This window comes from Meles meles, chromosome 10, assembly GCF_922984935.1.
Source record: "Meles meles chromosome 10, mMelMel3.1 paternal haplotype, whole genome shotgun sequence".
Lineage (NCBI taxonomy): Eukaryota > Metazoa > Chordata > Mammalia > Carnivora > Mustelidae > Meles > Meles meles.
Genome location: NC_060075.1, coordinates 6,650,099 through 6,677,841, shown reverse-complemented (window position 1 = coordinate 6,677,841; position 27,743 = coordinate 6,650,099). Strand labels below are relative to the sequence as shown.

The 27,743-nt window shown below is 52.8% G+C and overlaps 1 protein-coding gene across 1 annotated transcript; it reads right to left on the bottom strand.

The window, feature by feature from the left end:
• Positions 1–395: 395 nt before the first annotated feature.
• Positions 396–27,325, bottom strand: ZNF777 (zinc finger protein 777). The gene is made up of 6 exons (XM_046020107.1): positions 26,956–27,325; positions 22,247–23,098; positions 21,188–21,314; positions 18,999–19,112; positions 5,324–5,575; positions 396–1,835 (listed from the first exon to the last, which is right to left on the bottom strand). Exons 1-6 carry the CDS (start codon positions 27,070–27,072, stop codon positions 676–678), a joined length of 2,622 nt encoding a protein of 873 aa, XP_045876063.1. The 5' UTR covers positions 27,073–27,325; the 3' UTR covers positions 396–675.
• Positions 27,326–27,743: the final 418 nt, after the last annotated feature.

Below are 27,743 nucleotides of genomic sequence, written 5' to 3'. Positions count from 1 at the left end.
CATCGTCAACTGCGCCCTGCATCCCGAGCGCCCCCCCCCCCCGTACACCCATTCACTACCTTAAGCTCCGCAGCCCCGTCTCCTCCTTGACCTTATAATCCGTGGGATCTGCGCCCCCACCGCCGCCCAACACGGGGAACGAGCACAGAAGAGGGGCTCAAGGGAACCTGGCAAGCGACACTAGGCACAGGTCCCTCGGCCACCTTCTCAAGCCCTCCCCTTTAAAACCAAACAAAAACGGCAAACAGGAAACGCTCGTCTTTTAAAAATTACTCTATTATTATCAAATAGAACCACAGTATCCAAAAGGTAATTATAAAGTTCTAGTCCCCAACTAAGTGGCCCTGCACCGCCCCTCCGAGTGGCCGGCGGCCAAATCACTCCCCCCGTGCTGATTGGTTTCATCCATTTTATTGTCAAGGAAATTAACAGCCCGAAGGGGTTCCCCAGGTCCGTGCACTCCCCCCACCCGGGTCAACACGGCAGCAAGCGACCTGGTCTCACTACCCCGGTGTCCTTGGGAGGAGGGACGAAAGGAGGGGAGGGGAGCTCACAGCAAAGGGGCTGGGGGCGCCCCGGCCGCGCCCGCCCGGCTGGGGCCTCGCGGCGGCCGGCAGGTGTCCGGGGCGGGCCGGGCCGGGTCGGGCCCGGCGGCGGCGGGGGCGGCGGGCGCGCTCACTCGCCCGTGTGGGTCCGCAGGTGGTACTTGAGCGACTGCTTGTAGCGGAAGCACTTGGCGCAGTGCGTGCAGGGGTAGGGCCGCTCGCCCGTGTGCGCGCGCTGGTGCTCCAGCAGGTGGTGCTTCTGCGTGAAGCGCTTGCCGCACTCGGCGCAGTGGTAGGGCCGCTCGCCCGTGTGGATGCGCCGGTGCTCGAGCAGGTGGTGCTTGCGGATGAAGCTCTTGCCGCACTCGGGGCAGGCGTGCGGGCGCTCGCGCGAGTGCACGCGGCAGTGGTTGGTGAGCTTGGACTTCTCGCTGAAGCTCTTCTCGCACTCGGGGCACTTGAAGGGCCGCTCGCCCGTGTGAGTCCGCTGGTGACGCAGCAGGTGCGACGGGCGGCTGAAGCTCTTGCCGCACAGGCTGCAGATGAAGGAGACCTCGTGCTTGCCCGCGTGCACGCGCTGGTGGATCACCAGGCTGATGTGCAGGCGGAAGCTCTTCTTGCACTCGGGGCACGTGTAGGGCCGCTCGCCCGTGTGCGTGATCTGGTGCTTGGTCAGGCTTGACTTGTGGCTGAAGCTGCTGTCGCACTCGGGGCACTTGTAGGGCTTGGGGCCGCCGCCGCCGCTGCCCGAGCTGGGCGACTTGGGGCGCGGCTTGAGCGCGTGCTTGGGGGCGAAGCCGGGCGCGCGCTCGGGGGACGCGTAGCCGCCGCGGACCCGGTGGATGCGCTGGTGCAGCGTGAGCTGCTGCTTGTGGCGGAAGCTGATCTCGCACTCGGCGCACTCGTACGGCCCCTCCTTGATGTGGTTGCGCTGGTGGATGATGAGGTTGATCTTGAGGCGGAAGCTCTTGCCGCACTCCATGCACGTGAAGGGCCGCTCGCCGCGCCGGTTCCGCTGCTGCTGGCTCGACGGGCCGCGGCTGTCGCCCAGGTGCCGCTCCCCGTGCGCCGGCGGCGCCAGCCTCTTCCCCGCCGGCTTGCCCAGCTGCAGCGGCGGGGGGCTCTCCTCGCCCTCGGGGGACAGCTCCCCGGGCAGGGGCGTCTGGTACATGGCGGCCTCGTAGCGCCCGGACAGCGGCCCCAAGGCCTGCAGGTGCTGCGGCAGCTCGTCCTCCTCCTCCTCTTCCTCGTCCTCCTCCTCCTGCTCCTCGGTTTTGATCACGATCCCCTCTGCTCCAGGGACAGGGAGAGAGAAGGACACACGTCAGCGGCGGCCCGGGGGGCCTGCACTGGGGACTGAGGCAGGTGCGGTGGCCTCGCCTTGGCGCCCCCGCACATTCCCGGCCCCTTGTGGGAAAACCCTCCCCTCCGCTCCCCGCTCCCCGCGGTCCCCACTTCCCCGGTGCTGGAGGTGTTACCCGCGCGGGCCTCGGGCTCCGTTCAGGAAGGAACCCTCTCTGGGAACCCTGTGCAGCTCAGAAGGGGCACGCGGCCCTGCCTGTGCTCATGTTCCGCAGCGGGTGGTGAGCAGCTGCCCGCAGGGCCCCCCGGGGGGGGGGGGTACTCGGGCCCAGGGTGCCCACCAGTTACCGACTGCCACGGACCCTCCCTCTTCCACTGGAGCTACCCGAGGGCTGACTCCTCAGGCTCCGAGGCCTCCTGTACCCCAAATCCCCCAGCCTCCCGGGGCTGTGGCTTTCCTGAAGGCACCTGCGGGTTTGTCCCCAGGTGTCTGTACTCCCCCTCCTCTCCCTGCCTCCAAATCACGGGGGCCACATACCACCCAGCTCCAGTCCCCGCCCTGCCCTTAAATCTTCCTTGACCGTCCCAAAGCCGGCTCTTAACCCATCCCGGGCCAGCAGCACTCACTGCGGTGCCTGCCCAAGGCCTCACCTACAGCAGGACACCCACACAGGTGGGTGACTCACCTGCTGTGACCCTACCAAGTCTGAAGCTAGGGCCAAGGTTTCTCCTGCCTCTCCCCCAGCCTCCGGTGTGCGGTCCCTCCCACCCAGGAAGGGCTCCCTGAACACAACCGTAGGTAGGATGTCCTCCTCCCCAGCTCTCCGTCCTCTGGGCTGGCCCTTCAGGGCCCAAGATGTTAGCTGTTCTACATGGTGTTCTAGAGTATTCCCCGAGAATGTTAGTCCTAGAGAAAAGAAGTGCCCTCTGACTTGTTTGCATTTTCTTAAATGCCTTGTACTTAGGTACTCCCTAAACATGGCTACTTGAAGAGCTCTGTTTTTAGTCACTGTGTGACGCGAGAAGGACACTCCCTTCTCTGAGCCCCTGTCAGATGGAAGCTGCTGTTACAGTCTGCTTTTGCAGAATTCTTAACACCAAACGAACAAGAACTTTTCCAGGTCTCGCCTGTTTTAGGTCTTGTTGTTTTATTCGCAATCTCTTATGGGATAAGCCAAGCAAGGATTAGCTCCATTTCACAGACACGGGGCCTCCAAGCCCAGAGATACCTAGTGATCGTTCCAAATTAAGTAAGCCAGACCTCTTCAGAGCTTCTAACTTAGGGACCATCTAGTCTGTCCCCTCAACTGCCAGGGAAGCAAGCTGGTGGTGTGCGTGAGCTGGCCCAGGTCTTACAAAGTAGCCGGTAGTGACCACTGGGCCTTGGGAATTCCTCTTGCTCCTCGGAACCCAAGAAACAGCAGGGTCACAGGACACAGATCGGCCAGTTCCAGCTCAGGCCTCTTGTCACGGCCAGCGCTGCCTGGGCCCTGTTAGGATTCTCAGCAAAGGACACAATCCAGGATGCAAAATCCCACCAAGTACCGTGCGCACTTTCCTGAGGTCCCACTAGAATGAAGGCCCAGAGGGCAGGCTGACATTTCTACTTGAGGCCCCGCCGCGGCTCAGCCTCACGGTGTGCCCTGTACCTTCCCCTGTTTTACAGAGACAGCCTATGGATTAAAATGCTTTTTGGGGGGGGGGGGCTGGGTGGCTCAGTGGGTTAAAGCCTCTGCCTTCAGCTCAGGTCATGATCCCAGGGTCCTGGGATAGAGCCCCGCATCGGGCTCTCTGCTCAGCAGGGAGCCTGCTTCCTCCTCTCTCTCTGCCTGCCTCTCTGCCTACTTGTGATCTCTGTCTGTCAAATAAATCAAATCTTTAAAAAAAAAATGCTTTGGGGGGATATCATGCGGTTATTCAGAAGCAAGGGGTTAGATCCACATCTTTGACCAAGCAAGACGTCTGTGATATTTTATGAAGTGCCACCTGCAAAGGGATTCTCTACAGGCAAAACGAAAAAATGTAAAAAGTCATCAGCACAGGGGCACCTGGGTGGCTCAGTCGCTTAAGCATCTGCCTTTGGCTTAGGTCATGATCCCAGGGTCCTGGGATTGAGCCCCGCATCAGGCTCCCTGCTCAGCGGGGAAGACTGCTTCTCCCTCTCCCATTTCCCCCTGCTTGTGTGCCTCTGTGTTAAATAAAGTCTCAAAAAAAAAAAAAACAACCCCACAAACCCAACAACAACCAATCATCAGCACCATACTTTTTAAAACCTATTAAATAAAATGGATGTGGATACATTTCTATGTACCAATTGTATAGTATCAAAACTGCTATGATAATTAATGGCTCTTTGGCACGTAAAGAAAACATCTAAACAAAAAACCAAAACCTAAGTGAAGTGTGTTCCTTAAAAATTTGGTAGAATTCACTTAATTCCTATCTTATACATTATTTTCAGAATATAGAAAAAAAGAGAAAAACCTTCCCAGTTCACCTTCATGTAAGTTGTGTATAATCTTATTTCCAAAACTAGATGGGGGTGATTCAAGAAAGGGTCAGGCTGATTTCATTTATGACTATAGTTGAAAGCCCCTGAATGAATGGTAGCTCACTGAATTTCATGCTGTATATGAAAAGTACACCGTGATGACCAGATTGGGCTTTTCTCAGGACGGAAAGGACTGTTCAGCGTCAGACAATCAGCCACAAAAGATGTCCTGAGGTCAGGCTGCTGAGAGCCTACTTCCTCACTGTTCTTGAACTCACACAGAGCCAAAAGTGTGCAGGAGGGTGACCCAGAGGTTTTATAATTAAACATGAGTGATGGCCAGATCGTACCAGTAAGAGACCATACAGTCTGTTATTTTAAAATAAATGCCTGGCTAGGGCTGAGCTCTCTGGGTTACTGGGACTTCTAATGTGACCTAAGAACTATCAAGAACGTAGCAGAGGGGCACCTGGGTGGCTCAGTGGGTTAAGCCTCTGCCTTCGGCTCAGGTCATGATCTCAGGGTCCTGGGATCAAGCCCTGAATCTGCTCAGCAGGGAGCCTGCTTCCCCCTCTCTCTGCCTGCCTCTCTGCCTACTTGTGATCTCTCTCTCCAATAAATAAATAAAAATCTTAAAAAAAAAAAAAAAAGAACATAGCAGAGATGGAAGTTCTAGCCTCGCCATAACGGCATGACCTTGGGCAATTTGTCTGATCTTCTCTGCCTGTAGAACGAGGGAGCTGGAGAGGTGATCTCTGAGATCCCTTTGGGTCTGCATCTGACTTCATCTCTGGCTGTAATACCTTCTTCCAAGCCCGGAGACAGACTCATAAATAGGCTGTGCCTGGGGTTGTCACACCTGTCGACCCGTCAAGGTCAAAAAACCCTGTCTGAAGGGAATCCCAGCTTTCCCACAAGGCAGGGGCCTGTCTGCAGGCCTCATGGCAGCAGCTGCCCCCCACAGCCCACACCCCCTCCAACTGACCTGCGCAGTTTCTCTGCTGCACCAGCATCTGTTTGAGCTCGCTGAACTCACTGGAGCCTTCCGTGGACTCCTCCAGCGCGTTCTCCTGTTCCTGCATGTCCAGGTCCGGCTGCTCTCCGCATGGGTCGCCCAGCTCCGAGTCCTGAAAGCCGTGCTCTTCCACCTGCCCCATCAGGGGCTCTGGCGTCTCCAGACTCTCGGAGCCCTCGTCGTTGGTCTGCACCTCGATCTTGATCACGATCCCGTCATGTGCTGTGAAGGCGGGGTGGGGGGGTGGGGAGGGGGAGAGAACAGAAGAACCCAGAACACGTTCATTGCACGAGGTTTCTGCAGCCGAAGATTTACATCTCAAAAATTCTCATTTTAGAGACCAAGAGGAACTATAATGTGGGGTCGAGTGAGCAGACACAGAAATTTCCTGAACATCAGTACAAACTGGAGTAAAGTGAAAATAGATGTGGAGTTTGTATTCCATGACCCCTACAATTTTAAAAGCAGTATTATCAGGGGTTTTTTTTGTTTTGTTTTTTTGAACAAACGGGATCTTAATTCCATTTCCTAGGTCAGGCCAGTCAAAGTCAGCAGACATTTTCCCTTCCTCACAGTCAAGGAGAATAATGAAAAGGCTAGTCACCTCCTCACCCTGCACACCTTCCTAGCCCAGGCCCCTGGGGTCCGATTCAGAAAGGCCGGACACCCCCGAACCCCTTCCTGGCCCGAAGTTACAAGCACGCACACACACACACACACGCACTTGGAGCTCTCAGCTTTGTTTTAAAACAGCCTCTGATTACACATGTTGCCCTGACTTTCTTTTTGAACTTGCCCACAGGTCTGCAGGTAACTTCTCATGCCAACACACATGGGCATCATTTGCCATAAATGGGACTTAGCACGTAATGTTTTAGCGTGGCATTTTCTCTTTTGATTGGCCCTCCTCTTCCCCCCACTTCCCATTTCACAGCTGTGACCTGCCCAGGTCAGCCCTGTCAGCAACCTAGCATTTTCCTCTACGCTTTTCTAGGGATTTATGGCAAACATTTATGTCTATCTGTTTTTATTTTCTGGCCCTTATTAGTTTTAAAAAAAGGTCGCCATCTACACAGTTCTCTCCATCTGCTTCCTCACTTAGCTGTCTTGGAGAAATCGCTGCAAAGCAATTCTGTAGGCCACCGCCTTCCTCCCCAGTGCTGTCCACAGCCCGCGGTGAGGCCGGCAGCGGGTCCCGCCGTCCCCTCCGGAGGAACCGGCGCTTTGCACGCTGCACTAGCCCACGATCACAGGTGGATTTACATGTCTCACTATAAAATAGGGGTTTGATTTCCATGCGAGTCCCGGGAGTGGGGCCGTAGAGTCAAAGGTGCGGTTATTTTTAATCTGACAGATGTCATGAGCCGCTCTTGAACAAGGTTGCGACAATACATGTTTCTACCAGCCCAGCGGGAGCCCAGCCTCCTCCCCACCTCCCTGCTGGAGACAGACGCCACTGCTCTTTCATATTTTCCTCAGTCAGACGGGTGTACGTTGGTAATTTTCTGATACTTTAATCCCACTTTCCTGACGAGGGTCATCGAATATTGTTTCTTTTCCTTGTTGGCCTTTTAAAGTCGATTCCATATCAACTGTGTTGTGTTCTCGTCAACTGGTGAGAGTCCTTTGGTTCCTGTGCTAAAGATAACCCGTTTTCTCTTATCAGCATTTCAAACAGTCCATCTAGCGTCTGTCTGTTGACTCTGAGCCATCTCTTATCAGACTACTTCCTTCAAGTCTTCCCGTGGTCACACATGTCTGTCTGTCTTTTATGGCTTCTGGGTTTTCCTCGTTAAGAGGGTCTCCTCTGCTCCTGGATGGTTCACAGGGTCTCCTGGAGTGTGTCTCAAGCTTTTTATTGCTTTACTATATACATTAAGGTCTTTGCTCCATCTGGAATTTATTTTTGTTTTGTGTGGAGTGTGAGGTAGGGGTTCAGCTTTACTTTCTTCCCTGTGGAGAGAGCTGTGCCAGCAGAAACTCCTTCACAGCTTGAAAATCACTTTCTTGTTGTTGTTGTTGTTGTTGCTTAAGATTTTTTAAATTTATTTGACAGACAGAGATCACAAGTAGGCACAGAGGCAGGCAGAGAGAGGAAGGGAAGCAGGCTCCCCGCTGAGCAGAGAGCCCGATGCGGGGCTCGATCCCAGGACCCTGAGATCATGACCCGAGCCGAAGGCAGAGGCCCAACCCACCGAGCCACCTAGGCGCCCTGAAAATCACTTTGTTAATGAAGGAAATTATAAACGTGTAATGCATCAACAGACGCATTTATTCTTTCACTGAGTTCACTGAAGCACCGGTTACTAACTGAGCACCAACTATGTGCGACGGGGTATTCTAATGACGTGGGAGACATCGGTGAACACAAGGGAGCTCCCCACTCGCACACACCTTACCCAACGCAATAAACAGAATTAATACATTGTATGGGGTGTCCGAAGGTGGTAAGTGCTGTGGAAAGAGGAAAGACACCAGGAACCTTGGAAACTAACCCAACCGTCCAAGCCCAAGGAAAGCCTGCCTGCTCTCAACCACGCCCACTCGTGATCCCCAAGCTAAAAGCTGGGAAACCAGACCCACCCAGCAGGCGGGCAGCTAATGCCACAGGTCCCGAACTGGGTTCTCCTTGGTGCCTGGCAATCCTTTCATTCTCCTCGGAGCTGCCACCCAATCTCCTGCCAGCCGTGGGGAGCAGCTGGGATGGTCCCGTTGCCTTGGCCACAGCCTTAAACCTGGACCCTGCCTGCCTTCCCCTACAACCAAGTTTCCAAAACCTCTTCCTCCTATTCTCGGTCTCACAATAAAGATGAAGTCACCCTCCCTCACATCCTTGCTCGCTCCTGCTCTAGCTCCGAGTCACCCTGCTGACTCCCCTTTTCTCTCCCACCTGGGGAGGCCTCTGCTCACTGCCTCAGCCCGCCCCGGGGGATCGCGCTCACCCTGCAGCGCCGGCTTCTCGCTCTGCAATCCCTGTCCCTGCCCTACAGCCACCAGCACGACCGGGACCCCAGCATCATAAAAATGCCTTCCCTCACTTCACCAACTCCTGAAGGTATTTTGCTTGCCTCCTCCCTCTAAAGCGGTTTTCAAAAACGAAGCACCCCTTTGCACTTTTTTGAATAAACATATAAAACGCTTCAGTAACGGCAAAAGATGTCATTTCCGGCGTACTGTAAATATGGATGGTTTGAAATAAACTCTTCCGTCGCTCTTGAACGTCGCCAGTGGGATCTGAGAACGGCGGCAATTTTCGACCCACTATTATTCACTTAAAACCTACACGAACAAGTTCTTCTTGGATAGTTGAAATTTTTATATCATTCCTCTTCACCTTGAACTTCTATTTCCATTCCCACTTTGCCCACAGAATTTTATCCCAACAGAACATCTTTTTATGCTGAGAAGCCTTGTACTGATCTCCTGGTCTACCGCTCTGCTGCAAAAATGTGTGTGCAAATTGAAAGATTAATTTTGCTTTCATTTCTAATAACCATGGGGCTCTAAGTGCTGACTGGTTCCCTGGCTTAAGTTATCCTTCGTCATTAGTAGTATATAATGATACACAGTTGCTCAAGATAGAAAACTGAAAACTTGTTGGAAACAGCTCTTACGAGGATGGAGAGGAATTTTTTGTCCCCTAATTAGTTTGCTTATCTGAGAATGAATCTTCTTATCCCGGGACTGAGACAAGAGTTCAGAGTCAAATCCGTTCCCATGTTCCATGTCCATAAACACAAGCGCTTGCAAAGCTCATCCGCACAGACACACAGACGGGCTGCCGGGGGCTCTGTTGTGGAATCGTCATTTGATCCTCTGAGTTCGCTCTGAATTATAAAGCTACGAAAGCACTTGGTTAACACAGCATCAAAAATTGTTTCTAATGACCTATTAGCTGACAACTTAATTAGGTTCTCTTTCAATTTTGTTGAAAGCAAAGTACTGCAAAAGAATTTGCCATCCAGGGGCGCCTGCGTGGCTCCGTGGGTTAAACCTCTGCCTTCGGCTCAGGTCACGATCTCAGGGTCCTGGGATCGAGCCCCGCATCAGGCTCTCTGTTCAGCGGGGAGCCTGCTTCCCCCCTCTCTCTGCCTACTTGTGATCTCTCTCTGTCAAATAAATAAAATCTTAAAAAAAAAAAAAAAAAAGAATTTGCCATCCAGGCCCCAGGGCGCTGCGTTTGTGGTCACGTGACCCTCCGGTCTGGACTGTCTCTGTAGACCGTCTCTGTAACCCAGAGGGCTTTTTATACATCGGAGAACTACTCCCTCGAAAGATGGGGAGCGGGGAGGGGTGCGGCTGATGAGGACGGGCTGCATGTGTTGTGTGCCCTCACTGATGAGTTCTATGAATGAGGACAGACCAGCTAAGGACTTACTGAACCCTCAAAGCCATCTATGCCATGTCCCTCTTGGGAAGTCTCCCCGCGCCTCTAGGGGCATTGGTACTGCAGCTGGAGACCACCGCCTCCCAGGACCCGCCCCTCCTTCGAGATCTCATTCAGCCAAACCTCTTACGATGCTCTCAGCTGCACGGAACTGTGCCCCTCTCTGTGGTGTTTACTTTTCCTTCCCCTTGCAAAGTGCTGTATTTCTCATCTGCGTTCCTCTCCTCCATTTATTAGGCAGCAGGGAAGCCAGTGGTCTCCCACCAAAAAGGTCTCCCCACCCCACACAACTTTTGAAAGAGTACTGACACCCCGATTGCATTTCTAAGCAGCGATTTGTTCTCCCATTAAAAAAAAAAACTAAAGACACATATATTGCAGGACTACAGTTTGTGATCAAAGGTAGAACTTCAAGCCACCGGGGAAAAGTTTTCAGTAAATGGGGTGGGAATGAACGGATGGAGGGGTGACAGCCGGCGTCACATCAAAGTAAATTACCGACGAAACAAAAATTTAGACACAAGTCATAAACTCATCCTAGTGTCAGGAAAAAACCAGTTTCTCTCCTTCTCTTTCTTTACGACCGTGAACTGAGGAACGGGCTATTCCCAGCCCCCTGGGACTCCAGATCCTCCTTCTGGAAGCTGTCTGGCTGGGCACAGCGGACGTCACTTGGGTCCAACACGTACCAACTCTCATTTTCAGGTGCACATTTTTGGAGAAGAATTTCTGCAGCTTTGCCTTGACATTGTTTGGTGATGAGGAACTGATCTAATTTGTGCTTGGTTTGTGATCTCTGTAATTACATTTATTCCTGAGAACTCTTGCAAGATGGGAAATAAAAGAAAAAAAATCAACCCTAAGAATTGTTTCCAAATGTATCATGTGTTTGTGAGCACTACAGTTAATAGTTAATGAAGCTGATATAATGTTATATTTGCAGATACTTAATGAAAATACTTGACTATTTGCCTTTTGTTTTCTGGAGCAAGAAATATTTTATTTCAGATTTCAAATATTTTTAGAGGTTTTTTAAAAAGCTCATCGGCCCAAGACCTGTAATCATGTTTACTGAATGAAACGGGCTAAGTTAAGTATTTCTATACTTAATATAAAACCCAGACACCATAAAGTTAGTTATGGGTAAATCTGAATACTTAGAAACTTAAAACTGATAAAATCTGAACATACAAAAATTCAAAATATCCATTCCACACACACACTAAATACTAAATACTAAATACTAAATACAAATACTAAATACAGAAACCATATATTCAAAAACACAGGGGCACCTGAGTGGCTCAGTCGCTTAAGCGTCCGCCTTTTGCTCGGGTTGTGATCCCAGAGTCCTGGGATCAAGTCCCGCATCAGAGCAGGGAGCCTGCTTCTCCCTCTCCTCTCTGTTCATGCTGTCTCCTTCTCAAATAAATTAATAAATAACTGTATCTGCAAACATAGGATAACTTAACTTAAAAGAATTTTTTAAAAACATTTTATTTTTGCAAGACAGCAAGCAAGTGCACGCACACAGCCGAAAGAAGACGCTTAACTGACTGAGCCACGCAGGTGCCCAATATCCTTAACTTTTATTTATTTTTAAATTTTTTTAAAGATTTATTTATTTATTTGACAGACAGAGATCACAAATAGGCAGAGAGGCAGGCAGAGAGAGAGGAGGAAGCAGGCTCCCTGCCAAGCAGAGAGCCCGATGCGGGGCTCGATCCCAGGACTGTGGGATCATGACCCGAGCCGAAGGCAGAGGCTTAACCCACTGAGCCACCCAGGCGCCCCATCCTTAACTTTTAAAAAAAGCTTTTACAAATCAATAATAAAATGATGAATAATCCAAAAGGACAATGATCAGAAGATAATTCATAAAATAAGACATTCTGGTGATCCATAAAGGTATGAAAATAGGCACAACATCATTACAGAAGTTGAGTGAAAGCATCAAAATACTGTCTGTTCTGCCCATCACTGTGGCAAATAAGAAGAAGATAAGTAAAACCCATATCGGCGCGGGTATGGGGAAAGAGGCAGAGTCTCTCGTCTCTGTACAAACTGGAGGTGTAGTGATTGGCACAACTGCTTTGAGGGACTTTTTTTAATTTTATCTTTTTGGTTTTATTTATTTACTTGTCAGAGAGAGCGAGAGAAAGGGCACACAAGCAGGCAGAGTGGCAGGGAGAGACAAAGAGGGAAGCAGGCTCCCTGCTGAGCAAGGACCCTGGGATCATGACCTGGACTGAAGGCAGACGCTTAACCGACTGAGCCACCCAGACACCCTACATGAAGTTTTTTAACATTATCAAAGCTTTAACATTTTTCAACACTTGTTTTTAAAAAGTTCTCCTCCACGCCCAGCTGCACTCCCCCAGAGCAACACTTCCAATTCCTCTGGCTGACCCTTCTGCTATTCCCTTCATAACTCTAAGGAACACTCCTCTTGCTACTCCTTTCTTTCCTTTTTCAAAGATTTTATTGGTCAGAGTGCGCGTGAGAGCAGGCGTGTGCGTGTGCACAGGCGGAGGGGCAGAGGGAGAAGCAGGCTCTCCGCTGAGCAGGGAGCCTGAAGTGGGGCTCGATCGCAGGACCTAGAATCATGACCTGAGCCCAAAGCAGATGCTTAACCCACTGAGCCACCCAGGCGCCCCCGTAAGCATCATACTTTTGTGTCGTGGATGTATTCGAGGAGACCCTCGAATTTTCAGCATCAACATCACCTGTCGGCTTCCAAGAGCGGGACAGGAGGCCCTCTCTCCCCATCCAGGCGAATCTCTTCCAAATCCCCGAGCCTTCCATTTTAGTCTGCAAGTCTGCTTGGAGGAATTTCGGGCATTTACATTATTAGATCACATAGATGTTCCATAACATTGGACCGTGGAGTATACCACAGCTATTTTCTATGTGTCTTTTGCTTTCCCTGGAGCTCATAATTCTTTCCTTGGCTTAGCTTACGAATTTCATTAAGTCAGCTCCAAACTCCCCGACCTCTTCTGCCTCTCCTCAAAGCGTTCGGACATAATGGGTATTTCTCAGTTTCATCGACTTGGGAGAACAATTTTCTACGACCTTCTGATGTGCCCCAGTGCGGACTGGTTGCCTCCAGGTGCACAGCTGTCTTCTTGGGATCCCCCTGGGGCAGCGCCCTGGGGACCCCACCCCCATCGCCTCACTTGGGCTGGAATTCCCAACACCTCTTTCTTTGTGTACTTCCTCATTTCAGCAACTTGCCTCCCCCAGTTGGAGGAAGGGTGCATGGGAGACCTTGAAAATGTCTTGATTTCATCTCTCCCATTTAATTCGAATCATCTGGCCGATATAAAACTCTAGAATGGTTGGAAAATATTTTCCAATTTTGAAATTTTAGAGCATTTTAAAGGTACTGCTCTGTCTTCTTCCAGTGTCACTGAAAAGCCCAAAGCAATTCTCATTCTTGCTCCTTTCTGTGAGCTTTTTTTTTTCCCTCTCTGAGGAGTTGTAAGATCGTTTTGACCTCAGCCGCCCAGAAATTTCTTGCTGATGTATCGAAGGCATGGGTCTATTTTCATCCACTGTTCTGGATATTTGCTGGGCTCTTTCCATCTAGAAAACCGTGTCTCTCAGTGCTGAGAATTTTCCTTGAATTACTGCATTGCTAATTCCTTCTTCCCTATTTTTGCTATTTTTTTCCCTTTTCTTTTCTCTTCTCCCTCCTTCCGTGGTTATTGATACTCCTATTATCTGGATGTCGGACTTCCATCCTCTGCTTTTTAAAATTCTGTCACTATTTTCTTTTTTGTCTTGTGCTCTATTTTCTGGGGCATGTGCTCAACTTTATCTTCTAATACTGCTACTTGGAGTTTTTAATCTGTAGTATATTTCAATTCCAAGAGTTCCTTTCTATTCTTTTTTTTATAAGCATCATACTTAAAAAATATTTTATTTGTTTATTTGACAGAGAGAGAGGGCAAAGCAGGGAACCAGGGGGCAGAGGGAGAAGCCGGCTCCCCACGGAGCAGGGAGCCCGATGCAGGACTCAATCCCAGGACCCTGAGATCATGACCTGAGCCAAAAGCAGATGCTTGACCCACTGAGCCACCCAGGCGCCCCAATAAGCATTATACTGTTGTGTCATGGATGTATCCACTTTTTATCTCCTTGTAGAATGTGAAATGCATGTTATATATATCACGTAAATATAAACAGATATATACAAATGTGTTTAAACCCAGTATAGTCTCTGTTTCCTTGAAATTTATTTTTTCTGCTTTCTTTTCCTTTGGTCTTTTATTATAATATATATAAAATTTGGTCTTTTATTAATATTATTTTATTAGAGGCTTTTCCCAAATGTCTGCGGTATTGGTTACCTATTTATATTTAAAAAGTAGAACACTCAAAAGAGATTGAAAAGTTTGGTGCCTGTAAGTAGGGCTTACTGGTGATGGGCTTCCCGGTGGGATGGCTTGGCTGAGTCATTTCCTGGGAAGATACCACAGGCTGGTCCCCGAAGTCTCCAGGCAAAACGCATCCAGTATGCTGCCTGGGGGTTTCATCCTGGATGTCTGCTACGGCTTGGGAGCCAGGTTGGGAGCAAGGCTGGAGATCTCAGTACCTGTATGTCACGCTTCACTGCCCACCTTGCAGTCAGCGTGGTGCCCGGCCCTCCACGGGTCCCGGTGTTGCCTTCAGGCACGGTCTTGTTCACCTTCTCCAGAGAAGCAGCCGCAGCTGTCCACCAGGGCTGGGAGAGGCAGAGGCTGGCTGAGGGACCGAGGGAGGCCGCAGAGGGGAGGTGAAAGACGAGTGACCCATCTTCTGTTTTCAAGCCCACCGTTGCCCCATTTCCAGAGGTACCTACGGTCTCCGGTCCTGCTCCTTCTCGAGTCTGGAGTAGGGAACGGGGGTGCGGTGCACATGGAGTTTCTCTTCTGCATCCCCCAATCCCAATTTTGGATGTAGCTTTCTACATCCATGATCACCCAGCCATCTGCTCGTGGGGCTTCCAGAATGTGCTTGCTGTCGTCTCCCTGCTCACTCTTAAAAGCCCTTCGCTCTTGCTTTAGAAGGATTCTGGGTGGTAGGAGTAAACACATGTTCAACCTGCCATCTTCAACTCGAAGTCTTTCTTCATGTGGTTTTTTTTTTTTTCAGTTATTTTTACTGAATAAGTAATACATACTTACTCGAGAACATTCTACAAAGCGTCAAGAAATACGACTTTGTTACCTTTCCATTCAATTTTTTCCCTATCTTTTGGTTACATCACAGACTTCAAGTTACATTTCCATTTGTACATCAGTCACTTCCCCTATTGACGGGATCCTGGCCGTCAGGTGAGCAAGGCCCACATGAAGCAAACAAGGTCCGCCCGCAGCTAAGGCCCCATATGTCCACTCCCCGCTCACGGCTAACCCTGAAACAGCGAGGACGCGTGCTGGCTCCCTCCCCTCCCCGGCCCCCCTCAGCCCGCACCAACGGGCTTCCGCCCCATCACCCGATCAGGTCACCGTTGCTGCCCACCTGCTTGTCCCGTGGACGTGTGAGTCTTGCCTTACTAAGCCACACTGCAGAATTCAGCACGGCTGACCACAGCCCCTCCTTCTGGAAACCCTCTTCTCTTGAAAGACCCCACGACGCACTACCCTAACTTTGTGCGCTCTACCGCCTGAGCCAGCCAGGGCCCCAGCTACCCTCCTGTCTTGCTACCTTTCTGACCAGTCCTTCCATTTCCTCCGGTTCCCCTGCCTCCTCCTTCCTTCTCCAACTCCTTCAACAGTGGTTCTCAGTGCTGGCTGTGTGTGAGAATCATCCTGGAACTGTTTTAAAGAACATTAACGCCTGGGCCCCTACCCAGACCAGTATACTCCAAATCTGCTCTAAAAGTCAGGGCTCCCAAGGGGATGGCCTGTGCTCTCTCCCGTCTCCCTCTCCAGACCGGGTCTAAGCTACCAAGGCCCAGATGTCTGTCTCTAGCTCAGATCTCGGCTTTTAATGCTTCCAGACTTTCTTCCCTCCAATGAATTCTCCTCGGGGCAACTGGAACTCCTACTCGCCCTTTAGGTTCCCACTAGAAAGTCGTCCACGCTGTGTCTCACGGGCCCGGATGCTTACCTTCACAGCACCACCGCCCTCCTTAGTGGAATGTGTGGTTGGGGGGATGGGGTTAGTTATTACTATCGGTCTCCTGACATAGTGCCTAGTCCAGAAAAACCCCTCAAGGGGCGCCTGGGCGGCTCAGTCGTTAAGCCTCTGCCTTCAGCTTAGGTCATGATCTCAGGGTCCTGGGATCGAGCCCCCGAGTCGGGCTCCCAGCTCAGCTCAGCGGGGAACCTGCTTCTTTCTCTGCCATTCCCCCTGCTTGTGCTCGCTAAGAAATGAAATCTTAAAAGCAAAAGCAAGAACTAAAGAATAAACACACAAATGAAACGTGGTATAAAAACTTCATTGATGATTTCAGTGGGGCCGTATGAAAGTCTGCATAATGTAATATAGTATCTGTCCATCTTAATCCACAGTTTGGATTCTTTTTCCTTTTTTTTAAGATTTTATTTTTTATTTGAAAGAGAGAGACACAGCAAGAAAAGGAACACAAGCAGGGGGCATGGGAGAAGGAGAATCAGGCTTCCCGCTAAGCAGGGAGCCCGATGAGGGGCTCAATCCCAGGACCCTGGGATCATGACCTGAGCCGAAGGCAGCTGCTTAACAACTGAGCCACCTAGGCAACCCCCACGGTTTGGATTATTTTCCGTGCTACAGACTCTCAGAAAGCAAAGGAAATTCTTAGGTCAAGTATATGAACATTTTAAATATTTAAAACATATTTTAGGACTAAAAAAATATCAAATTGCTTTTCACAAAGCCTGAGACCTTGGATTTCAGCCATGCCTTCTGGTTTGATTTTACTCTCTGCTAATTTGTTAGGTAAAAATGGGACCTGGCTTCCCCAGACCTTCGTTACCCCCCTTCGAGGGCCATGAACGGGAGCCCCTGCTTGAGTGTTTTGAGAGCAGGTCGATATCAGAAGCATTTTTGCCCTCAGGGATCCAAACCATAAAAAAATAGTTTATTGAATACATTCACTTAGCCAGTTCATAAAATTGTCATGTTCAGTGTACTTGGAACTCTGGAAAATCTCAGGTTTCTAGGCTTTTCCCCACCAGGATCGCACCAGTGCAGCCCCCCTTCTGAGGGGTGAGATGTGGGAGCTCTGGTAACGGGCTCTGCTAAGGGCAGGGTCACAGAACAATCCTGCTCTCCAGCAGCCAGGGCCCCGGTCGCACACGGAGGTGCGAGCCCCCAGCCAGCCCTGTGTGGCGGGGGTTCCCACGTCCTCCCCTGTGCTCCCTCCCGTCTGGGCTCCAAGTGTCTGGGGATGGTCCGTGCAACAAATGGCACATTCCAGCCACACAAGGCAGCCTCTGTGATGCTCGGGCCGCGGACGCACGTGGACCACAACAAACCCTGCCTGGGGCCCAGCGGGCTGAGGTTATTTGCTTTTGATTCTGGACCTGCTCTGTGGGAGGCCCGTCTGCGATGAGGGTGTGAACAAGCAGATGGGGGGCAGGGGACGGCGGCTGTCGCCCCAGCACGTGTGAGATAGAGCGCGAGGAGCGGCACCTAGATCACGGAACCCCACTGGGACATCAGATTTTAGGGTATCTATCCTGACCCACTCGCCCAGATTCTCACCCTCTGCCTCCCTGGCCTGGCTGGTTCTTACTTCTTCTGCTTTGAATTTCTCTCTTCTTCCCACGTGATCCTTGTGCTTAGCTGCGGCCACTCAAACCTTGTGGACACAGACTTATTTTCTTCCAAACAAAAGGACCTTCTGCCACACGCCATGCTTTGTTCCCAAGTCCCCGGTCTCATCTGCTTTTATTTTATTTTAAGATTATTTATTTATTTGACAGAGATCACAAGCAGGCAGAGAGGCAGGCAGAGAGAGAGGGGGAAGCAGACTCCCTGCTGAGCAGAGAGCCCGACGCGGGGCTTGATCCCAGGACCCTGGGATCATGACCTGAGCCGAAGGCAGAGGCTTTAACCCACTGAGCCACCCAGGCGCCCCCCTCACCTGCTTTTAAATCATCTTTTTTTGTCTGCCAGAATGAACCAAGACCAGCCTCTACTCTCAACTTAAATCTCTCGCAAATCTCCAGGAAGGAAGGCTACTGGATTGCTCTGAGGGATGCCGGCACTATCTTTCCAGAGGTTTCTGTCTCTTCTGTCACTTACAGCTCTCAGTCATCGGAGCTGACTTTACCCTAGATGTTGCTCGACCTCCTGCGAGGATCCAGCTGACAGGTCCCAGAACCAAGGACATTATTTCATAACAAGACCTGGCCTCTGGCTCTGGTGAGTTCTCCAGCTGGATTATCCTTTTTCCAAAGACAGGATCACCCATGATGTCTGGCTGTGAAGGACAAGGATCGGCATCCACTGCAGACCTTCAAGGTAGATGATTCAAGTCCAAACGCAATTCCAAAGCAGGAGCTCCACAAACAGACCATGTTCCGCAAGAGCACCCGCCGGGCAGGCACGTGGGCCACCGACACGGGGGCTGGCGAGGGACGACGCCCACACAGAATGACCGCGCCTGGGGTTTTCTAGGCTGCCAGTACGGCCCGGTCACCCCATCAGGCCCTAGAGACTAGGACCCGTCCTATTTTACGGATGGGGAAAAATAAGCTTCCCCAAAAGGCCGAGTTAACTTAATCAGACCGCCGGTGAGCACAGAAGCCGGGATTCAAAAACACAGGTGTCTGACGCTGGCTTCCGCACTGGAGACACACGCCCTTCCGCGGCCTCTGTCACACCACCCCATCCACACACCGTTCTGCACATCGCACAACGTCTCCCGTCCAGTCTGTCTGTCCCTGTCCCTCCACGGACCAGCGCAGGACTGGGGTGAGCATTCCTTCTCTGGAATGCTCCACGAGGTACCATCCCTAGCACCCTGACAAGCGACCGCTTTTCTTTCAGTGCTGGTTTTGTTTCCCGCCGAGAGGGAGGTGACACCTGGTCACGTCAGAAACGCCCCAAGATGACGAACCCAATGGTGTCCTAATTTCTCAGCCGCTTGGGCCACTGGTGGGGGGTGGGGGGGGGTCAGGGAGGCGTCAGGCAGGTCTCGCACCTGCAGGCCTCCTTCCGGCACGCATTTGCTAACACAGCCCTCCGGGGTCTGCTGTGGGTGGCGACACGCCACGCCGGGCCTCCTGAGGGCTGGAAGATCTGGAAGGCAGAGCTCTGGGCCACCCAAGAGCCACTCACCAGCACTGGGATCTGCGGGCGTCTCGCCTTCCTCGGAGTCCTCCTGCTCCTGCACGGTCGGCCTCTCCCCACGCTCCATCTGCGACATGAGGTCTGGTTTGGAAATTGCATAGTCTGGGCAGAAGGAAGGAAAGAAGACGTGCTATGTGGTGAGGTCACGCTGGCTGTTGTGAAGGTGTCACCTGTGTGAGTGGGACACGAGGAGGAGCCACGCAACCAGTGACAATGCTGGAAAAGAGATGCGCGCGGTTCCCAGCCCTCCTCCTGAAGGCCCACGCGGTGTGCAGGCCTGTGCATGCATGTGGGAGGGGCCTGCACGAGCGCGCGGCGGGGGGAGGGGGGGGGGAGCCACGTGCACACCCGCAGGAAGTGACCCTGTCGCCGGTGGCCGTGGCTGCTCACGGGTTGCCAATCCCGGCTGGGGCTTTTCACGACAAAGGCACACAAGAGAGTTGAAATTTTATAGGGTAAAAAACGAATCCTGACAAAAATCCAGAAGCTAAAACTCTAAGCACGGATAGTGTCCCTCACATTTAGAAAAGTTTAAAGCTCTCTGGAAATGAAGTTACCAGATGAAGACACCAGAGGAGACACGCACGCTCGTGTGCGCCCACACGTGGCTTCTTCGTAAAGGGTTAACATCCGTTACTCTATCTAAAGAGCCACCACGATTCGTACAAGATGAAAAAGCAACTGTAAAGAGGTAATTCATAGAAGAAATGCAAACGGCCAGCAAGACGGGAAAAGACGCAGTAGTTCACTACTCATCAAAAAAAACCCAAAAAAAAACCCGTATGAAAATAATGAGGTGTCATTCTTCACCCATCAGAAAGGACAACTATTTAAAACAAGGCCATCAGTTCGAGCCCCAGCGCGCAGAGACGGCGCTGTCACGCTCAGGGGTGTGAAGGTCACAGCCTTTGGGAGGAAGTGGCCACAATACTGTGAGCCAGGTGCACAGGGACACATGGGGTCGTGGAGTCCGGACTCGGCAGCAGGCAGGAGATGCGATCCGCCTGTTCTCTGTCCACAGCGAGAAGGTCAGATGCCCAGCGGCTCCCTGGAAGGCCACACATCCTTCTGAGCAGACCCACCTGTGCGGCTGTGGAAAGCGGCCTAAGGCCCATCCTTCGATAGAGTAAGTCACCGGTCCCCATCCGTGCGGGCCACAGGCGGCCTTTGCACAAGCGTGTGTTTGCACGTGCAGAACTGAGGATGGGAAATGACGCAGGCCAAGGGATCGTGCTGGTTACCTCTGGGGGGGCACGGGGGTTGCTCTTTTTTCTATGAATCTAAATTGTTAAATTTTCAACAATTTCAATAAACTGAAATTTCAATTATGCATATATTTTAAAAAGAAAAGAAAAAACGAGTCAAATAGAAGAAAGTTCTCTTAATGGGGAGGTATGTGGATATTCAATGAACAACTCTAGCAAGAATCCAAGTTTCTATGCATAGACTTGCACATGTAAATGTTTTCCTAACTTTTTTTGCGTGTCCAAAGACTTCCCCATACCAGACAGAAGGGTATATATAAAAATGAAGTGTATTTTCCGAGGTTTTCCTCCTGAAACACTCTTATTAGTGGAAACAATGAGAATGCACAGACTCTAGGGAAGAGGGTCCTTGGTGACACTGTGACTTGCTGCTGGAACCCAGCATGAGCTTCGACCCCCCAGGTCACAGCCTCCTCTCTGCACAGAGGAGATAAGAACCCCGGGGACGTAGGCTCAGTGACAGTGTTCAGTCACCTGAATGGGCGAAGGGGAGCGAGGGCTCATACCTGTCCCAGTGCCCTCTCGGGAGAAGTGGGGATTAAGTAACTTGATTCTCATCAAGCCCTTCACACTCTGCTTTGTAACAATTTCCTGGACAGACTCATTAAACATAAATGTACAGAGTTGGAGGGAAATAATGCAGAGGCGCGACCCTGACGTCTGTCTCCTTCCCACCTGTCCCCGTGGCTTCTCAGTGGAGCGGTGCTCTGTCTACACGCTGTCCTCATCTCTGCTACCCTGGTGCCTGGGGCGTTTGTTCTAACTGGTCGTGAACCAGTTAGAAAAACTGAAACTCGGTTTTTCTTGTTTCTGATTATTGGTAGGACTGGCATTCAGAACTCCCCACGTCTCCACATGAACCTCGGGCTCGTGTCAAGGACGCCCCCCAGCGTGGGTGAACCTTCTCCTTACCCATTGAAACCAGAGACTCGTAGTTGCCCCGCATCACGTTCTTGTAGAGCTCCTTCTGCCACTCGGACAGGTTCCCCCACTCCTGCTCAGAGAAGTGGACGGCGACATCGTCGAAGGTGACAGGAACCTGGAACCACACAAACTCGGCTTGGACCACCTGGATGGCAGTCACAGGCCCTCAGCCGCCAAACCCCAAGGCAACGAATGGCTCTCAGCCCCAGGCCCTGGCTCAACCTCCTTCTCCCGGGACTGCAGTGGGAAAGGCCCAACAGCCCAGCGGTGGGTCTTCACCGCAGACCTCTCTAGAAATCTGGCCTGACTTCAGCCACTGTTCTGGCCCAACAGAGTAAGGGTCTCATTTTGTCTGGTCTGTTTTTCTGTCTAATGGGACAATCCTTGCGGCTACAAAGCATGGTCTGCAGACCAGCGGCAATGACGCTAGAGAACTTGCTAGAAATGCAGACCCACTAAATCAGACTCTGCATTTAGTAAGATCGCCACACTAACATTTGAGAAGGGCTGGCCTGGAGAATACAGTCCAAGTCCCGTCCCTACATAAAGCTGTGTTCAGGGACAACACACAAAAAGAACAGAAAGAAAACCAGTTCACATTCAAGTTCAGGATCTTCTGGGAAAATAATATTAAAAAAACCTAACTATTCTCTAGTTTTTTAGGCTACCTCTCGAAATCACATTTTTACTGGCATTAACATAATTTCTAAGTCAACTGATAAAAACGTGGAGCAGGACAGAGCCCCGGAACCTTCCACCAGGGTCTCCGTCCACCTCTGACAGTGAACTCCCAGCGTTCACATCAAGTCCCACTCACTGTGAACTGAACGCCCTTTGGAACTGACCATCTCTGATCACTAGGAGGTCCTCTGACGGGTTCGCCCAGGGCTTAACCCACGAGACAAATGCGACGTTGGCCTATCCTGTGCTTGGTGAAGTCACGCTGGCAACTCCCTAACCACCTCTTCGTCCTTCTTTTGTATGACGTTCCTAAAACACATGCAATTCGGATCTCTCCGTGGGAGACCCCAGTGGGGATGGCTTTACCTTGGGGACTTCTCCATTGCTGCCCGGGGGCAGGCGCAGGATCCAGAAATTTCGGTTTTTCAGCAGGTTCTCCATGTTCTCCAGCCGCCTCTGCAGCAGCCCGTACTCCTGCAGCAGGGTCCCCAGCACGACCCACTTGCTCTCCAGGTGGTTCGCAAACTCCACGGCCGTCTTCTCGCAGTCCGCCAGCTTCTTCTCGGCCGTCCCCGTCCGCCCCTCCAGGGTCAGGAGCCGCATGGCCTGGGCCTCCAGTTTCCTCTCCACCGCTTGGACGGCAGCCCACACGGCCAAGCGGGTGATCTCCGCCGTCGGGAGTGGTGTGTCCTTCTGGGCTGCAGAAGAGATCTGGAAGGGAGTGTCTTTTTGGGAAACGGGGCTCTGAAGCAGGGGGTCCATGTCAGTCTCCGGAACGGTGGGGGAAAGGGTCAGGGGGTCTTTCTCGGGAACTTCAGGCGAGTGGAGTGGGGCTTCTTGGTGGGGGGTGGAGTGGGAGAGAAGTGATATTTCTTGTTCAGCAGCAGCTGGGGGTGGATACTGGGTCTCTTCTTGGGAAGTCAGGGGACCCTGGAGATGAGTCTCTTGCTCAGAAGCGGCCGGATACAGGAGTGAGGGTCCCTTCTGGAGAACATGCGGCATTCGGCCAGAGGTCTCTAGCTTGGGAGTCTGAGGCAGGGAGCCTTGTCGGGGAATCGGGGGAGATGAAGAAGGAATCTCTTTGGGGGGAAGAACACGGGACTGGAACAGAGTTTCCCGGGGGATTCCGGCAGGGGCCTGACGCGGGGTTTCTTCTTGCAGAATATTGGGGAATGACAGAGGTGACGAGCGTTGGGTCTCCATGTCCAGCTGCTGGACCTGTGTTCAAGGAGAGAAAGGACAGGATTGAAGGCCACAGAATCCAGATGGCAAAGTAAACGCCAAAGATCGGCACCCACTGAAAGCGGTCGTGGGTTTCCTGGTAATAAGATACATTGCGCGGCCACGAGTCTCTTCTTGAGAGCCTAGAGCTGATTTAGGTATCAATTATAAAACTATTATTAACAACGAAGAAAAGGTGACCACCTTCTGTGTTGGTAGAGCCGTCTCTTCCTTCACAACACACACCTCACGGGGACCACCCAGGACTAGGAGTGGACGAGAGACGAAAAGATACAGGCCTCTGTTCTCGGGCCTGTTCACGCCCACGGCTGCCGGCTCACTCGGCCTCTCTGTTCTCGCCGTCCTTGCCCGTAGCACAAAGACAGTATCGGACACACCCGGCACCTCGCTGAGTCTGAGCACCGAGCCTCAGAGAAAATAAGACTTTGAAACCCAAAGAGCAGAACTGTCAGTTCCGGGCACTGTTACCACCCCCAGACTCCCAGCAAGGTGGGAGGAGACCCCAGTGGGCCGGGGCTATTAGAGGATTCCCTCGACAATGAACTTGACATCTGGCCCCACTGCTCCTGCTTGCAGTCCCTGTGCCCTCTGTCTTAAGGGAAAACTTAAGGGAAACCTGAAGTTTCCCCGACTCTGCTAAAAGCTGAATTGTGGACTTATCAATATAATTTCTCCAAGCATGTCTATGGGGAGAGACTGAATGGGCTTCTGGGTATCCCAGGCTGACAGAGAGAGGAGAGACCCTGCCCGAGCCAGGCCAGGGGACCGCAGTTCAGCCCCTTGTACATGGGAGCCAAAGTGCCCGGGGCCAATGGGTCCCACTGCAGGAGGTGCGCTCTGGTGGTCTGAGTTCCTCCCTTCGGTCTGTGAAGTAGAGAATGAGGAGCAAAGCCCTGGAGAGGCTGGAAACGGAGCGGAAGTCAGCCGTTCTATGACTCCCGTCAAGACTGGTGGGGCGACTAGAACTGACTCCTTTGGGGATTTTCATTCTTCACTCTCTCCCTGTCCCCCACCTTTGCCACATTCGTGTTGGGAGAATTCTTGTGTCACCAGGGAGGTGAAGCCACGATCTTCTGAGTGGCCAGCTCTGGGTTTACTGAGCCCATCCACAGCGCTATCGGAACCGAAACGTAAGTTCTGTGACATGTCTGTCCGTTTGCTCGTTTCTTCCTTCAGCCAATCTGTTGAAGGACATGCCGCGCCACGTACAAGTGATCTTTAATGTAACCGGAATCCCCACTCTCTTCGTTTGAAAGGGCGCAGTGCTCAGTGAATGTCTGCTGAATGAACGGACGGTATAAATGATTGGGTCACGTGACAAAACAAATGTTCGGGGGCAGAGTGATATGACATCGGTCATCTATCATAGCCATCTCAACTAATTTGTGTCTCCTACCGCTTTCCTTCCTTTATTTGCTCCTTCATTCACTTACGGGGCCTTCACCGAGACAGCGCCACACGTTAAGCCAAGAACTTGGAAACGGACGGCCGGTGCAGGCAGAATGTTCTCGAGGTAGTATGATCCAATAGTTCTGCAGCTAACCAGATGTGAGAGCTTATTAGTCAGATAACAGCTAACAGTTAGTCAGCATTTACTGTGCGCCCTGAACTGTGTTCAGCATTTCAAAGGGCTATCTCTCACGTCATCCTCAGGAAGCCCTATGAAGCCGGGACTCTGAGAACTGCTACCCACACTTAGCATAGGGAGGCGTGGAAGTTTGGAGAGGCCAACCGGCTCGCCCAAGGTCACACCGCAGGCTGGCCGCAGACACCGTAGGTTGCCTCTGGGCCTCAGCTGTCAACCCAGGGAGCAGGTCAGGTTAAGTGTTCTGAATCCTTTCTGCCTCTAAAATTCAGAGAAGCCTGGAGAGTAAACAGAGACCTGTGGGAGGGTCTATGGTTGGGAAGGCCTTACCCATAAAGACATTTCAGGGACCCCTTTGGAACCTAATGAAAGTTGTGGATTCTCTCCCTCAAAAAACTAACAAAACAAACCAAACCACAGGTGGGCACACACACACAATTCTGCAAACGCTTTTGAGGGGTTCGCAGACTCCAAAACCTGGAGATTCATCAAGCTACGTCTCAACTTGTCACAGGTGAGGGCAGACAGGACAGGGAGCCTCAGATGCCAGGGGAAAATGACCAGCATAACAGAACACAAAAGGCACATTATGGCCCTGTCCTTGGAGGGGGGATTAGGGTATTTGCCTACAACTAATGGGAAGAAGGAAAAATCCCCAGGGGCCAACTTAGTCTCCCTGAGTAATACAGGGTTTAACTAAAACAATGAAAAAACTAATTATAATAATAAAAAGCTCCAGTACAGTACCTAAAGCCTAAAGCCAGCAGAGTACTATACGGTTACCAACTAGTCTAATCAGAGCTCAAAGGAAATACCATTTCTTTGCTATTACTAGACTGGCTCTCTCCACTTCCAGATTTGGAGGACTGTAGAGGGGTGAGGGGGGCCACAGGAACATACCCGTCCTCTACCCCCAAATTAAAGCCCCTTGCTATAATGTCCTCCGTATCAGTAAACCTGTGGCTCAATTTTACCCTAAGCATAAAGAGAGGGATGGAGCTATAAATATAGTATCTAAGATTAATAAGATTGCATTCTCAAACTGTTGCGGGCAGGGGGAGAATTCTAGACTATAGATCATAGGATTTGACCCACCCTCCCTACCTCGTGCATCCCAAGTGGATGGAGTCCCCAGGACTCATGCATATTAGCAGAAAAAAAATACATCACCATTCATACCGATTTATAAAAAAAAAAATAGAAAGCCGTGCCATTTTCTTGAATGATCCAGTGTGGTTAACTCAGAATTATATACCATTCAAGGGCCCTGGAGACTGAAGCCCAAAGGTAGGCATTCTTAAATCTCCATTTTGCTTTATTTTTCCAATAGATGATTACTATTTTTATTGAACCCGAAGGCTCTTTAGAAAGCATATATCCCGACCCCGTCCACACAACAGTAAACTGAGGCTCCCAGCAGCCATCCTGCTCTCCAGCACGGCCACTGCATCTCAAAGCGCAGGTCTGCGGGCAGATTTCAGGGCTGATTTTTAAGAACGGCCCACTAAGCAGGACCATCGGCCACGAAACCCTTAGGAGCTCTCTCCCCAGACCCCATCCATCTGGACACCCAAAATCTGGAGGGGGGGGGGGTGGCTCCAGACGCAGAGGCTGGAGGCCCAGACGCCCGAGCCCGAGGGTCACCTCCTCCCCACCACGCAACCGCTCGGCTGGGCGCTGCCCAGCCTCTCACCCCGCCGTCACCTCCCCCCCGACGGGCCGCGTCCACCGCGCGCCCGGCCAGGCCCCTAACCCAGGGGAGGCCGCCACCAGAAACGCCCCCTCCCCGTCCAGGCCCGCAGCCCGAGAAGGCTGGCATTTCTGGGGACGCGGGCACCGGGCCACGGAGGATTCGCTACGTGACCTTGGGGCTGGCCGGGCAGGTCGCCGCCAGGTGTCTGTGCCTCAGTGTCTCCGCTCTGCGAAATGGGGAGAGCCGCGTCAGCGCCGCGCTCCGGCCGCGGGAGGCTCGGCGGGGGCGAGCTCTGCGGAAAACGTGCGGCGGCAACCCCGACGGACGCAGCGCCGGCTCCGCAGGGAGCGAGGCGCGCCGCCCCGGGCGCCCACCTCCGGGCCCGCGAGCGTGCCAGGCCCCGGCGTCCCCGCAGCCTCGCCCGGACGGCGGCCGGATCCTCGGCCCCGCTCCCATCCCGCAGCCCGCCCCCCCCCCACGCCGCCCCCGTTAAGCGGCGCGCGAGCCCGCCGGGGCCCCCCCAACCCCCCACGTCGCGGCGTTTCTGTCCCTTACCGAGACCCCAGGCCGGGCCGCCGAGCCCGGGACGCGCAGGCCGTCCCCCGGGCCCCGAGTCCGCGCGTCCGTGCGCGCGCGGGCCGCCCTCACCGGAGCCGGGGCCGCCTCGGCCATGGCCGTGCGCTGTCCGGCCCGGCCCGGAGTCGCCGCCGCCGCCGCGCGGCCCCGCGCAGGCCGGCCCCCCGGCCTCTCCGCAGGCGGCGCCCGCCCGGCCCTGCCTTCCCTGCCCGGGCTCGCGCGGCCGTCGGGCCCTGCCTGCTCAGGGCGGGCGGGGACGGAGCGGCCGAGCCGGGCGGCGGCGTCGGAGCGGGGCGCGCGGCGGTGCGGGCGGCCGGGCGGGCTGCGCCCCGGCCGCGAGCTGGGCCCCGGCCCTCAGCACCGGCCCCCGGCCCGCGCGCGGCCCCTCTGCGGCCGCGGCTGCGACCCCGGCTCCGGCCCCGGCCCCGGCTGCGAGCTGCGCTGCCGTCCCGGCGCCTCTTCAGCAGGGGAGCTGCACAGCAGCTGCCATGTTGATACAAACTGCATCCTGGGAGGCATGTCCCTCTCAGGCCGTTTAAAGAGAAACACTCCGAGGCTCGTCGGAGGCTGCAGGAACCCAGACAGCTCCATCTACAGCCGGTAGGAGCGAACAGTGTCGAGCGAGCAGCCGGGCGGCGACGGACACGCCCTGAGCCCGGGCCAGCCCGTCGTGGAGCCCGGGCCGAACCGCGCGGCCTGCCCCCCCACCCCGCCCCCAGGCCGCCCCCCCCACCCCGGCCTCTCACCTGGGGTCCTCGCCTCCCGGG